General features: G+C 30.4%; 1 protein-coding gene across 1 annotated transcript; it reads right to left on the bottom strand.

Annotated features, from left to right (window-relative positions):
• Positions 1-6169: 6169 nt before the first annotated feature.
• LOC110702412 (cytochrome P450 86A22-like) lies at positions 6170-8291 on the bottom strand. Its single transcript, XM_021880114.1, has one exon. It carries the CDS (start codon positions 8119-8121, stop codon positions 6541-6543), a length of 1581 nt encoding a protein of 526 aa, XP_021735806.1. The 5' UTR covers positions 8122-8291; the 3' UTR covers positions 6170-6540.
• Between the last annotated feature and the right edge of the window lie 7756 nt (positions 8292-16047).

The following is a 16047-nucleotide window of genomic DNA, read 5'->3' as shown; positions in this document are numbered from 1 at the left end:
AGACCAAGTCAGAAAACAAAAACAATCATCATAAACCTTAATAATCGAATTAATTCCCAAGTCAAATAAACATCAAAGTAAATCAAATAACCCATGAATTTATATTTTACTCACATGTCAAACATCAACTCGATCAAAACAATTTAAAAATCCAACCTTTTTCATATAAATTGAAAACCCAGAAATCCAATTAAATTACCCAATTTATAGAAGTTATAACATTTGATAATCAGTGAAGAACAAGTTACCTGGTGATTGTAGAGGAGAGAGAAAATTTGAGTGTTGTATTTTGATTTGAGAAGAAGAAATAACCTGACCCAAGAAATACGACAATTATAAAAATAAAAATAAATTGAAAAAAAAGGAGAATTTTGACATCATCTACTATGTTGATTGGAGGATTATGTGACGTCAGGTGATATTAACCAACGGTAGAAGAAAGTGAAGTGAGTCACACATAAAAGCATTAATTTGTCTGATTAATCAATAATCATGTTTTAAGTTATAAGCTTAGAAGTTACAAGAAGCTTGTGTTAAATTAAAGTTTTGTTTTAATGTTTAAATTATTCGGCTGAATCACGTTAATTGTCACCTTTTCATACTACTACGGATTACTTAGTGTATAAGTACTCGTATTATGTTAATGTGACCTTTTCTTACCACGGATTACGTAGTATATTAAATATTAATACTCATATTAAATACACTCTTGAAAATTATACTGTATGAAATTAGGAATTTATGACAAAATCACGCGTAAATTAGTGTAAATAGTGATTATATTTTTATGATTTCCTAACTTTGCACGATTTTTAGTGTATATTTAATACTTAAATGTAACCCTATGGACTATGTACATCATTTTTCTATAATTATATCTACATATTCTGTATTAAATTACCGTACATACAAACTTTTATTGGGGTCTATTTTTACTTACTGAAAACAACTAAACTGAACTAAAATGAGCTGAAATGTATTGTTTATGAGAGAAGGAAATTAGAAAATGAACTAAACTGAACTAGAATTAAGCTGAAGAGAACAGGCCTTAGTCGCCAAATACAAACAGAAAACTTTAAAAGTTAATACTTCCTCCTTTTTTTTTTTGGGTGAAATCCTCCATTTTTTTTATTATTGCATGCACCAAAATTTTGCTATTGGAAAAAGGAAAGAGATAGCAAGGTAAAAATACAAAAGTGTCCATATTTAATGTTAACATGGACTAAATAATAAGGGTGAAAAAGTAAGAGAATGTTGGATATTTATAGTGTAAATATAGGTATTTTTTGTTCAAAAATGAAAATGATGCAATATTTGTAAAGCTTCTATAAAAGGCAAATGGTGTAATATTAAAAGAAGAGAGGAAGTATGTTTTTGGATTTTCAATTGAATTTCTTTGCAAGTGAGGATACACCACGAAATGTCAACATGTATGGTAGGATTTTTTTTTTTCTCTTTTTCTAAGGAAATAAAAGTCTTTCATTAGAGTTAATGAGATTAAGACTATTAGGTTATGTATTCATGTGTCTCTTCCCTTGATAAAAAACTGAACTTTATTTTTTCAATTTTTACTAATTCTCTATAGGTTTTTGAACTGATTGAAATTTATTTTGATGAAACTAACTTATTTTTACATAATATTATTTGTTTAAGTTGAAGTGAACAGAGTTTAATCTTCACCTAAATTCATATAATGATAAAAATTTTCTTTTATGTCCTTGGGAGTCAAGATCGACTAGCTTCTTTCCCACCTTTTAGTTATTGAGGTCATCTCTTGTGATGGTCATGCAACCCGTATATTTTGGTGAATCCAACTTCTTTATTATTTAGGACCTGATCGAGGAACCAAATTCTTTTTCCCATTATGACTCCCTAATCGGAAGAATTTCTTCTAGTAAGACATCTTGTGGTTTCAGGGACGGATGATCTAGCTCTTTTGGAATGGTGACCACAAAATAATATTCAAGGATCTATACGCTATATAAGTAATTCGAAAGGTAAAAGAAATTATTTTATATGATTATAAGATTCACCTTGTTAACAGCAAAAGATTGCTTTTGGAAGTAGTTATACACTTATACCTTAGAACTTTTTCTCTTTATCATGCAATAGAGTCTACCTATGGCAAGTAGACCAACCCCCCCTCCCCCCCTTTTTTTTGTAATGTACCATCTCAGCCTTAATTTCTACTACTTCCTCCGTTCTTTTTTTATTGCACCATGAGGGATTTCACGCTTGCCAATGCATTACTTTAACCGTTAATATCTTCTATTATACTTTTGTAAAAATTATAAAAATTTGATATTTGAAAAGAAGATTTCGAGACAAATCTAACTAGATCTCTCATGACTATATTTTTCCTAATGGATAAATCACAAATGATGGTCAAAGAACATTAAGTGAATAGTATATCATACTTCCTCCGTTTCTATTTCGTTAACGTATTTGATTTAGGCACATATATTAAGTAGAGGAGAGAGAGTGAGAGAGAATGAAAAAACAAGTGGGGTAGCTTGTAAATACAAGGTTAAAAATTTACCTCAAAGGAAACGTATCAACTAAAAAAAACTTCTTAAAAAGGAATACGTGTCAATTAAAAAGAAACGGAGAGGTAGTATTTTTTAGGCATACCGTGCCATAGATGTTTTTTTTTTTTTTTTTTTTTGACAAGAGCAGTACCATAGATGTTAGAGATAACCACATTCACTATAAAGCAGAAAAACTCTAAAAACAACTTCGTGAATGAAATGAGTAATATGAAGGTTGATTAATGAGAAAGGTCACTGCAAAACTCGCTAAAAAAGATATTGAACATGTGAGAGAATTTGAACGAATTATGGAATTTGTCATAAAAAAAAAATACGGAATACTTGATTTAAATTGCATGGTAATGTTTACTAGGGTGCTTGAAGAGATGTTTTCATTCAAGGTACCCTATTAAGTATACAATTGGGAAGATAAAATTAAACTGTAAGTAGAAAATTTTGGAGGGAAAATAAACGTAACATGCAAATCATTATGAGTTAATGTTGTGTGATAATTTTGGTAGTCTACCATCGAAAAATTAAAGTTACTAATGGTAATTACTCACAAGTTAGTAGAAAACAATCTAAGTTACAATCATCAAAGCATTAATACATGTATTCTATATATGCATTTAATTTCTTTTGCAAATTTATTAATTACTTTTGATTTGAGTATAAATTATGGAGAATTATTTGTACCATATATTAAAACTTTGGTTGTTTCATATAGTATGTCTAATAAGATCAATATGACTATATGAGGTCAACACATTTTTGGTATTAATACGAATGAAGTAATTTAATTGAGTTGAACAATAATGATGTCTAATAAAACATACTTCGTCAGAATTTACAAGGAAATATTTTGATAAACTTATTAAAAAATATATATAAAATAAAGCCAATTTTGGAAAAGTTGGAGAGCAAATTAAAGTAAAATCAATCTCCAACACTAACAATATAATCAGTGTCGTCATCGCATACGACGACGTTATAACCGCGTAGATATCAATGCATGAAAGAAAATTAAAAGGTCAATTTATCAAAATTTGTTGTGTTTTTAAGATCACAATTAACAAAAAAATTGACTCATGCAAGCGTAATCTTAGTCCTAATCACTCCATAATCTTCTAATCGTACTTAATTAACAATGACACTACTGCTTTACATCACTCTACCGCGTTGAGTAAATTTACTTGCTAGCTTCTGCATCAAGCAACCTCAAATACTTGACTTGGCTACTATACAACTCAGTCAATATGTGTGCTACCTTAGAACTTAGCCTTATTATCTCTTTGCATGAAACGAATTTTTCTTATGATAGTTTAAACATTTTTCTGATCAAAATATAGAATTTTAAATGATAAGTTGTTGCAACATTATTGAGAACGCGCGGTGTCCTAGCTACTACATCCGTAATAAGAAAGTATATGTATGTCAGTATGTGATATGATATTATTTATTTATTTATTTATTTATTTATTTTAATTTTGACGAACATGTAATATAAGATATACGGAGTAATATTTATTTAAAAAGTTTGGATCAGATTTATACTCTAATTTTAAAGTCCAAAATCTTTAAGATTGGACTTGAACTCAACCTCAACCTCCTAAAGCCCAATAGTCCAAATAAGTCTATAATTTTTTCTTACTAGTAATTGTTTGGAAACATATGTTGAAATTGGCAAATATTTTTAGTTTTTAATATTGGTGGTTTTGAAAGATTAGGCTGCTATGCCTTCACTTACAAAGGGTTCTAAAATGTGAGAGCTGTTATATACACCCGGGTGTACCGTATATCCATGAGTATTTATTGCTATTTTGATGATTGTTTTTCAATTTATCATCATTAAATGAATAGCAAAAACTAACCTTAAGTTAGTTAGGTGTAATAACAAATTCTACTGAAATGTCATGTCTCCTTTTCTCCATTTCTCCTATTAATGTTGAATATATTTGGAAGATATCAAGAATCTTGAATGATTATGACTTGTACATATATGATTTTGCCTATTTTCCCTTCTCTTTCTTCACTTAATTACACTCTACTTTTTTTTTTCTTTCTTTTTTTTTTAAAAAAAAAACTTTTCTCCGAATGTTATATTACCTATGTAAATATCACTAACAAAGTAACAACTGATGTAGAAATTGAAATTGAAATTTGAAACTTTGACAAGTTAGCTGGTATCAAAGATGATTAATTATTATGCCTTGATGTATTTGTACTTTAAGAAAAAGAACTAACAATTTGATAAGTACTTTGGGTTTTGGTATGAAATATTTGGCCCAAACACAAGCCTTGCCCAATATGGGCCATCAATTTTTCCAAACATCAATTTGACCCAACCCAACCCAGCCCATAATCACCTTTACTTTTGATCTTAATTATTATCTACATTAAGTACGTATATATACTTCCTCCATTCTTTTTTACCTGACCCGCATTGACTTTTACATTATTCACCACCCTTCTTTTAAGCGTCTTTTGGTGAATAATATATAAGAAAAAACATATACACGTGGGATAATTTTTGAATTCGTCTTAATAAGTACTACTTTTATAATTTAACTTATGGAGAATTTAAGTTATTAGTTGTTAAAATTTTGCATTGACAAGCGTAATAAAAGAAACAAGTCGAGTAAAAAAGAACGGAGGAAGTATTCCGTACTTTGTATAGGTTTAGAGATTTGTAAAGTTTTGGAAATTTTTAACTAAGAACAAAAAGCATATCTGACTTTTATTTACAATTTTACAACATACTAGTAAAAGGATAATTAACAGTCAACACTTTAACATGTTTTTTTTTTTTTTTTTTTCTTCTTGAAAGAGCAACCTTATTTTTACATACTTATTATACTTATCTTACTATTTTCTTTTATGATAAAAATAAGTAAATAAAAAAACATGTCCATACTCTATTTCTTTTCAAATGCTAGAATTAATAATGTTATGATTAATGTCCTCGTGGACCCATGGCGCTTTCAATGTTACAAGTGTAAACAATTGTAAGGTTAATTTAACCAATATTATTATTTTGACACAAATAATAATGACATTATATAAGAGTACTCCCTTGTTTAATTAGAACATTCAAGGCATTAACCATGCACGACCCATCTACACTATAAGAGAAGCGTGTCTTAATAATGTTTATACACCACATCTACCAAGCTAAGAGGAAGAAAAAATTAACAGTAAACTCCACATGAATTCTGCAAAGGACTGTGGCAAACTAGCTAGGGAATGAAACTTTCAGTATGACTTCCACCGATCCGTTGTATTTGACCTAGTATACATTATCTCTTATCGGATTAGATTATCAGTCTATTCTACTTTCTCCGATCCAATCATTAATTGAACTGTTTTGCCGGTCATTTAAAATTTCAAGGCACTATTATTTGACATTTTCTTTCCTTAAAAGTACTTTTCGCCAGATTTAAATGTCATTATATGTCAATACAATAACAAAAAATATTTATTCTACAAATTTTACATGTATAATAAAGTTTTAACAAGCTGGTAGCATATTAATATTTGAAAGAAACGTGACTCAAATATGTACGGTACAAATAAAAGTAGTATATGTATTGAATTGTCATAGAGTACACATTTGACATTACAAATCAAGAAGGCTATAGTCATAGAATAGGTGAATGTAGTTGGAGTATAAATCATTCATGTGTAAAAATGCAAAACTAACCACATGATGAGCTAGTAACAAACTTGATACAAATGAAAGTTACACATAAATATATAATATATTCATTTAGTTTTACCATAACAATTGTCGTAAATCAAAGTAAGTAAATGTCGCTTTATTGGTTCATAAATATACCAAATGTAACAAACAGTATTTAATGCTTATCTTTTGTTCTAAATGTGGCATCGTATTCACAGTCTCCACCCCCCAACTAGACCCGCGTTGCCCAAACAAAAGTAGCCTCGCTCTAACAACCTTTTAAGGCTAATCAATTATACTTTGCCTCCAACCAATTTTACTTTAACCCCCCAATTATTCTGCCGTACTTGTAACTTTTTGGTTAATTTTGGCAACTATTGGGGACAAGTCTCTTGGGTGGACGTCCATCACTAGCCCATTCTTCAAGAATAAAGTTAGTGACATTTTTTGCTCCACCTTGTGGCCCCGTGCCACGTTGAGCCGGTGGCGGAGGAGCACCGCCGCCACGATCGACTTCATTTGTAGGTATGCTAGGTCTTTCCCTAGGCAAATCCTTGGGCCTGCATTGAATGACACGAACTTAAATGAGTCTTGCATCTCCATCTTTTGACCGTCTGTTGATAACCACCTTTCAGGCCTGAACTCTAGACAATCTTCACCCCATATAAACTTCATGCGGCCGGTAGAGTAGATTGAGTATGTGATGGCTGAACCCGCTGGCACGAAGGTTCCATCAGGAAGCACGTCATCGGCGATGACATGCTTGGAGTCCTCGGGGACCGAAGGGTAGAGCCTTAGTGTCTCGGAGAGTGCAGCCTTTACGTATATCAATCGGTCAACTTCTTCAAACCCTAGTGGCTCGTCGGTCCACTTAGCAACATCGCTGCCACGTGTCTCCATGAGAACAGTGCAAATTTCGAGGAGGATTTTTTCCTCAACACGTGGATTGATACTAACAAGCCAGAAAAACCAGCTAAGTGCCACCGAGGACGTGTCTCGTCCAGCTAGGATAAAATTAAGTGCCACCTGTTGAAGGAATTTGTCCGAGTAGGACTCCTTTTTCTTCATAAACCTAGACAGCAAGTCATCATGGGTCCCATTAAACTGCGGATCTGTCAACTCTTGCTTACGTGTATTAATGATATTTGTCAAATACTTGTCCACGTGTGATACACTTTGCCTTAAAACAACTTCCATACCCAAACCGAACCATTTTCTGAACCGCCAAATACACTCGGGCAAAATAAACCGTTGCAACGTAGCCTCCGTAGCCCGATCAAACGCCATTGCGAAACTATTTTCGGGTAGACCGGGGGTGAGAGTTTGAGGATCCTGACCAAACGCCAACCCACAAATATTATCAAAAGTGAGCCGGAGCAGCAAATCTTGAAGATCAACCGATTTACCCTCAACTTGAGCCTCCTTCAATATCGGCACAAACCGGTTTTTAATCGCCCGGTTCACCCAGCGGCCCATAGCCTGCCTGAGGGTCCGAGTAGTAAACTCCAACGCGGCGGTCTTCCTCTGAAAAAGCCACGTGTTACCATCAGAATTAAAGATCCCTTCTCCAAGCAAATCATGAAAAACCGCCTGCCACGTAGGACCCTTAGGGTAATTGTCGAATCTACCCTTGAGAATATGCTCAAGATTTCTAGGATCACACGTGACAGTAACCAAACCTTGCTTCCGCGCCAAAAATGGCACCGCACAGATACAAGTTTGGTACGTGCCACCACACGTGCGGAGATTCTCCGCAATCCACTCATGCATACGGTTTGCATTCTCTATCAACCCCGGCAAACTCCCCACCAAAGGCCACACCCTTGGACCGCTCAACGGCCGCTTGATCGATCGAAACCAGATCAAGTACGCCGTCACCAACGATACAATCACCAACATCATAAATGGCTCCATAATGTAATTATTAACTAACTATATATCTCTCAATATTATTATTTCAAATCAAATATATCTATCTGCGGGAGTACCACGTTTATTTATTTTTAAAATAACTGTGTGTACTTCCGCAGCTAACTTAGATCCGCCCCTGGTAACAACCTCGCTCTTTGATATATATATATATATATATATATATATATATATATATATGACTAAATGTTTTTTAATATGAATTATGAAAACGGAAGAGAGAGAATAATGGAAGTAGTGAAGGAGAGAGAATGGAAGAGTGATTTATAAAGAGTAGGAGAAGAAGGAAGAGGACAGATATGTAATAAATAGGAGGGTGGAAAAATTATTTAAATTTTTTGTAAGAAAAAAAAAAAAAAAAAGTAAGAATGTGCATGGGAAGTTAAGTTAGCGAGAGAAGAGAGTGGAGTGGGAAGAGAGAGTGACAAGCTAAGAAGACAGCAAAGAAATAAATGCCAACAGAGGTCGTTGGAGACTTTAAGTTAAGACGTACAATTAAAACCATAACCATACACACACTACCTCTACTCTTATCATATACTATTATCAACTAACCAATTCAACAATTCATGGATTTTTATACATTCACTATATTCTTTACTCCTTTTTTTACACTGTTAGTCAATTAAGCTACATAGCTTGTGTAAATACTACTTTTATATACTATTACCCGTACGAAGCCAATTGACGTGATCGTATCACCTGTTGGTACAATGGTACATTGCATTCATTTTATTTCTATCAGCTAGCTAGACCGCATCATATTAAATAATTTATTGGTGCATTCTATACATTTTCAAATCATCTGATTATTATTACTACCTGTAATTATTTTTATTTAATTATTTGAAATTTTATAACAAATGTACATAAAAGTAATTAATCTCAATTGGACATTACAATTTTTTCCCCACAAATTCACTTTATGAACAAATCTTAACATATTAACATTTATCTGGACTTTCTTGTAGGTGAAATAAGTGGAAATAAAGTGAATATTGATTTTTTTTTTTTTTTTTTTTTGTAAAGAATTTTGTACAATTTTATTTTCCTAAGTAATGTTTGCAATCAGAGGATTATTTAAGTTGTTAAAGCTAATTATAAAAGGAGACATTTTCAATTTAAAATTATGAATATTTTGTCAATTCTTATAAGAGTAATAATACGGTATTTAATTACATTAAATATAACAATTGTGAACATTTTACACGTATAAATTGAGTCATTGATTATTGAGTGTAAATGTGTCTATAGACTGCAATTCTGGGTGTAACCAGTTTTTCAGGGAATTATGTACATGTTTTGTTGTATCATATCATCACATGTACATTAATTGTACTGTTTAGCCATGTTCAAATGTGAAATATAATGATTATATTTCAATATTAATGTCATATATCTTGTCACTCTTAATCTCTAATTTAATTACTCGTACTATTCATGTCATTACTCATGAATCATAAGTTTGCAAATAGAGTATAATGTACTCCGTAACAAGTACACTGTGTATTATGTATATATGCAAAAATGGTGAGATTATCTTTAAAGTTTGAAGTGAATGAAGTAATGCATATTGATAAATAGATGTCTAAAGTTCGTATGTATCATTTTCATAATCTTAAGTGCAGCAATAATAAGGTTTATTTAATTTGGGGACGAAAAAGAGAGGTTTTTTTTTTTTTTTTTTTTTTTTTTTTTTTTTTTTTAAATAATATATTTGGCTGTTATATATTTTTGAGGTTTAAGACTTTAAGGGAGAGGTTAAGAAGCATTGGAACCTAAATTAAAATGTTAAATCATATCAACATTAATGATAGCCAAAAACATCAGCATCATGTAGGAGTCCTTGCTTTTGTCTAGATGGGACTATAATTATTGAGTAATTACTTGAGCATTCTCCATTAGTTGGAAATTAATAGTCTTAACTTTACGAGTTTAGTCATCTTTTAATTTCCTAATGTAGGATCGAGTTTACGTTAACACTATTACACGGAACAATAATATAATTGGATTGAGTTAAAAAAAAAAAGATGGTTATCATATACGAAATTATGAGATGATATAAATTTTTTCACATACTTCGTACGTTTGAGTGATCTGATTATCTAAATATATTGGTATGTCGTGTTGTTATCTGATTATCTAAATATATTGGTATGTCGTGTTGTTATTTAATTGTTACTTTTTCTATACAATGCAATCTTTGTAGATAATCAACTGATGTCAACTTACATTTCCACTCATGGCTTACATTTTTTTTTCTTTTCAAATTCAATCAATAATCCTAATTATTGTAGCCCTAGCTAATAACTAATTTCGCCTCTTTTATTGTTGGAGTGAAACAGATTAAATGTAAGTTTAGACTAACAAATAAAGTACGTGTACATTTACATTCACAATTTTATCATGCATGATGTGAACATAATTAAACAACAATAATCGACTAGAATAGGTTCATGTAATGTTACAAGAGTAGTGAGTTTCTTTAGAAATTTCTATTATAACCCTACCACACCATTGACCATACCATACCATTCAACAAAAGGTATAGATCAAAGTCAAAAGCTGATCCGATCCAATTTTAAATCACAAGACTTATTCGCACCGCGTTGGAAAATGAACCAAATAAAATTGTATGATTCTTAAATAAAAGGGGCACTCCACAATCCACATATATACATACACTCACCCGTATTTGCAGGGAAATAAAGAAGGGAAGATTTGGGAGATAAAAAGAAAGCGAAGTAAATGCGATTAGTTGAGAAAATACCAAAATTGCTCCTAACAGAAGATAGCTAAATTTGGGTGTCTTTGTCAACTCGTACATATATATTTTATTTGTGTAACAACGAACGCTTCCTCATTATCACGGAACTTCTTGTTCTATGTTTCGTAGCCCACCTTTTTTGCAACCCATCTATTAATTACTTTTACTTCCCCTTTTTAAATTATATATGCAACACCTTTCTAATTGTTTACATTTGATAATCAGACCTTATTTTTGGATATAATATTTATGGACCACAATTATATTTGTACTAAATTACAATTTTACTATGTGATCTCTAGTTGTGAAATTCTACCTTATTCGACATTATTACAAACTTCGTTCTTGTGTTGTTATATACTTGAATGTTGTATACACACTTGTGAAGTAATGATAAATCTATCTAGGTTCGAGGTTGGGTGAGAAGTTCAATCAAGATATGATGATAGATTTAATTTTTTCTGGCATGAGTGGCATTAATATTTTGTTTTATATTTCAAGTACAATACATATAGGAGTGTGTATACGGAACTATAATATTTACAATTATATTTGAATAAGTACCACTTCTAAAAAGAAAATGATTAAGCATTGTTCTCGGAGTTATTACATGTGATTATATGAGATTTAATTATTTGATTTGTTCAAGAGACGTACAAGTTAAGATTTTCATCATCTAAATATATAATTGTATGCCTATAATTTATTGTACACCCTACGTATTTTTTTTAGAAGGCACGTAACTTTGCAATTCAATCATGCATGGTCTAGGATGTATGCGTACACGCATGGTACGACCGTACGAGCATGACATACTAAATTTTGTATACCAAGTTTTTATGCTTCAAAAAAAAAAAAGTTTTTATTGTCTCATATTATCGCACATAATTAATTTGCATGTTATTTAGAGCATATAATTATGTGTATTATGCCATTACGAGTTGGTGGACAAATAATCCTTACATACTATTAATATTACAACTTACAAGTTTACAATGCCACTTGTTGCATAGTAAGATTTAAAATTTTCAATTTTGGAGTTAAAATTATTAATATTACATGCATGCTTTAATTTCATTGCCATTGCTAGTCTGTATACTCCCTACGTTGTTGATATTACACTGCACGTGTTGACTTTTTTAATCTAGAAAATAAATACTGTAAAACTAAGGTTTTGGATGCTTTCCATTTATAATACTCCCTTTGTTTTCGAAAATTCGACTCACTTTGCATTAGCGCGGTGTCTAATGAAAATCTTTGACCATGAACATCTTCAACTATGTATAAGTGAAAAATTGATGATTCTAGTTTGTTTTTCTTTTAAAAAGTGTATAAGTAAAAATTATAAAATGTTGATATTATTTGAAAATTTTATAATAAGGAGAATCTAATAAGATCCATCATACTAACTTATTTCCATTGTATAAATCACAATATATGATCAATTTTATTTTATTTTTACCAGATAAATAGTTAGTGAGTCAAACTTTCAGGAACGGATGTAGTATATAAAATTGTCATTAATTTCTCAAAAAATGTACGTTACTCCGTAATACAAAGTATTAGGTTACAAAAGAAATATTAATCTTTTTATGACATAAATAAGTAATCTCATCATCAATATAATTTTAATCAATAATATATTGTCAGAGTTATAGTACAAAAAGAGAAAATTTAAATTATAGATAAAATTTGGCTGAGTGTAACTTGAAGCAGTGGAAAGGAAATTAAGAAAAGTAATCCTCTTTCCATTCTTTAAATTAAGTGTTTCAAGTTGATTTCTCCGCTATTTGCATACATCACTTAAACCAGTCAATACTATTATGTGTTTTAACACAAGGTTAAGCATAGTCATACGAGTATTTGTTACCAACGTACTATCATTTCAAAATATCAATATTAATCACCTTATCCATTACGTTACAGAGTACTCCATAGTAGTATTAATTAAATCACGCACTCCCAGCCAATTGAGCTGAGTTGACTTAAACAAAGAAAACAAAAAGGATAATGTTAAATTATAAACTACTCCTTATATAATAATCCTGGTCAAAGCCAAATTAAAACTCTGCAAAATTGAAAATGCAAATTGGATTCCCTGATGAATTGAAGAAACCCTCGAAAATCGAAGAGGAATATAATTGAAGTGTATTGTATATTTGTATGGATATAATTTTGGCGAAAATTGCGATTGAAACACTGTTTGGTTAACACCGTACGTATAATTCATGCAGCGAGAGTAATTGTGTGCTGCACCTGTTTTTTCTCATTTGCCACATGCCTCCTATGGACATTTTACTTTTTCCGTTGACTTTTTAAAACAAAATAATATTTTACCCACCATTTTATGTACTTGTAGTATATTTGTAACGCCTATTCACTTCATTTCACTTCAATTCAGTTCCGCTTTTAATTTCCTTCTCCTATAAAATATTCATTTCATCTCACTTTAATTCAGTAAATGTGAACAAATCCTAAATCAAATAACATAGCAGTCTCCTCCTCTCCCCTCTCTTCTCTTCTAGGGTTTATTGGGCTTGTTTGGTAAATGGCTTTTCATTGTCTTTTTTATTGGCTTTTTCATTCAGTCAAACATCCAAAATTCGTATTTAGTAAATGGATTTTTTAGACAGCTAAAAAGCTAGTTTTTAAGCCAAAATGAAAAAGCTACTTGGAGTAGCTTTGGCTACCTAAGTTACTAATAACATCCAACAACCAATTTTACCAAACATGTTTTTAGACTAATAAAAAGTCAAACAGCCAACAAAAAAGGCAATATAAACAGTCAGTTAAACCAACCAATCAAACCAGCCGACAACCAATTGCCAAACAAGGCCAATATTTTGACCATTTAGGTAGAAAATAGTACAATTTCTTCAAATATTAGAATATTTCCGACCTTTTAATCTTGATTTTCTCTACCGTTGCATCTTAATTAGGTTTCAATAAATCTACATGAGTAGTGTTGATCTTCATTCGCCTGCCTATACTAAAGTTGTTAGTTTTTCGTGAGGGTTTATTTATGTGTTAGGGCTAATCAAAATAGTAATCATCCTTTTCCCCATATATTATTAGTTCATTGGTAAATATTTGTTTGGATCGCAATGATTGTCAAATTCTCAAATGCGTTCAAGCGAATCATATACTAGCAATAATTATCCTTACAGTTATAACAAATTGTTAGACCGTCTCTCCGAAAAGGCTACATTTTGTGCGAAGGATATATAACAATGTAAGATATTTTCAACGATCTTAGCTTTTGAAGAAAGAAACGTTTATTTGATTCAAATTTATGTATTTTGGAATTTAGATTTTATTTGTAGATGTCGGATAACTTTTTATTAATAAGTTAATTTTGTAAGAAAAGAAATGTAATATGCTTATACTCCTTAGTCCTTATATTAAATTATCATGGAAAATAAAATTGGCTAGAGCTTTAGAATTAGATCGATATGCTCTAAAGTCTAAACCTATCATCTTTAATTTAGGCTTTGCACTTAAATTAGGTTTTTTTTTTTTGTTTTTTTTTTTGTCTAATTTTCAATTCAAATACGGTTACCAAATCCTTTTTTTTTTTTTCTTTTCCTATTTATATGATAATAAATTAAGTAAAATAATACTCTGCCCAAGTTCATTAAATGGCTCGTTCGGTAAGCAATTGTAAGTGAGAATAATGATAATGACTTCATGGTCGTCCTAACCTAACTCTGTATGCTATGTTGCTTGAAGGTTCTCTGTGAATTATTAAAATTAGTCGTAAAAATAAATTAGTATACATAGATTCAAATATAGTGTACAAACATGTTTTATAAATCTTCATGTATGTCAATATTATTTTGAAATTTATAAGTACCTAAAACACAAAGTAAAATAAATAGGGCAATTGGCGCTGCTGTTTATGTGTAGGTTGGCCTTGTTTGGTCAGCCATTTCATTCATTTCCAACAATTCCAAGTAAAAAAATTTCATGTTGTGGCGTGATCATGAAACAAAAATGCAATCATGCATTAAAAAGAGACAGTCTTTTTAAATGTTTCATGATCGATCTATCTTACGATAATTTGATAATTTTGTAATTGTAACACTTAAAAATCAAAATTGATAGGAATTGCATATAATTTTTCAGTTTCGAACATTTTATTAATACTCTACACTATTCATTTTATTGACTAGACGTTTTTCGATGGAATTACTTAAGTATTAAGTATATACCCCCCTTCCCCTTCTTTAATCCCTTTCTTTCTCATGATTTGCACTCCGAGCACGAGTACCATTCATTCATGAAAATGCAAACTCAACTTGATTTTGTTAACATATTTACCAATTTCTATTAATTCTAAAATGATTTTAATTTCTTATTGTCTTTGAATATTAATCCTTGTAATTTTATAATATGTACGTTTTGTTCCATCTAAATTACTAAACCTTGATCACAAAAGCCAAAAGAAATTTATTTCATGAAATCTATTTATTCAATGGATTTGTTATACTATTGCTTAAATTATTTGGCAAGACACATAATAATTTGGTAATGAGAAATGATTATTATTAGTGATCAACCTAGTTTTATTAGGCTTGACAATTTTTATGCTGAGTTATTATATAAATTTTTAATTTTTAATATTTATATATATAATTCATGATTTTATCTTAGTATTATATTTATTTTTTTGCATTATATGTCCATTATTCTTTTTTATACTACGTATAAGATAATATATAATACTTTATATATGATTGTTGATACCGAAATTTTGTTAATTATTAGGTGTCAGATATATGTACATGTTTCAATGCTTAACCTTATAATATTTAAAATAAAAAAAAATGATCAGAATACCTATATAAAATAAAGGAAAAAGATTAGGGCTGCATATAAGAAGCTAAAATGGAAATAAAAGACAATGAATAAACATTTATTACACCGATTTACTCGTGAATTGTCAATAAATTCTCAACTTAAACTAAAAAATTAAGTATATCAAATGTTAATAAGCAGCCCTAAGTACTACATATAGCATTACCCTAAAACAAAAAGTGAATCATGTGATATTGCTTAAACATGCTATTTATTGCTCCCTACTACATAATATAGATTGATCAATATTAGTGAAATCAACAAATTTTTCACATATTGAAAACAAG

The sequence above is a fragment of the Chenopodium quinoa genome, unplaced genomic scaffold (assembly GCF_001683475.1).
Source record: "Chenopodium quinoa cultivar QQ74 unplaced genomic scaffold, ASM168347v1, whole genome shotgun sequence".
NCBI lineage: Eukaryota > Viridiplantae > Streptophyta > Magnoliopsida > Caryophyllales > Amaranthaceae > Chenopodium > Chenopodium quinoa.
This window is presented reverse-complemented; position numbering and strand designations above follow the sequence as displayed.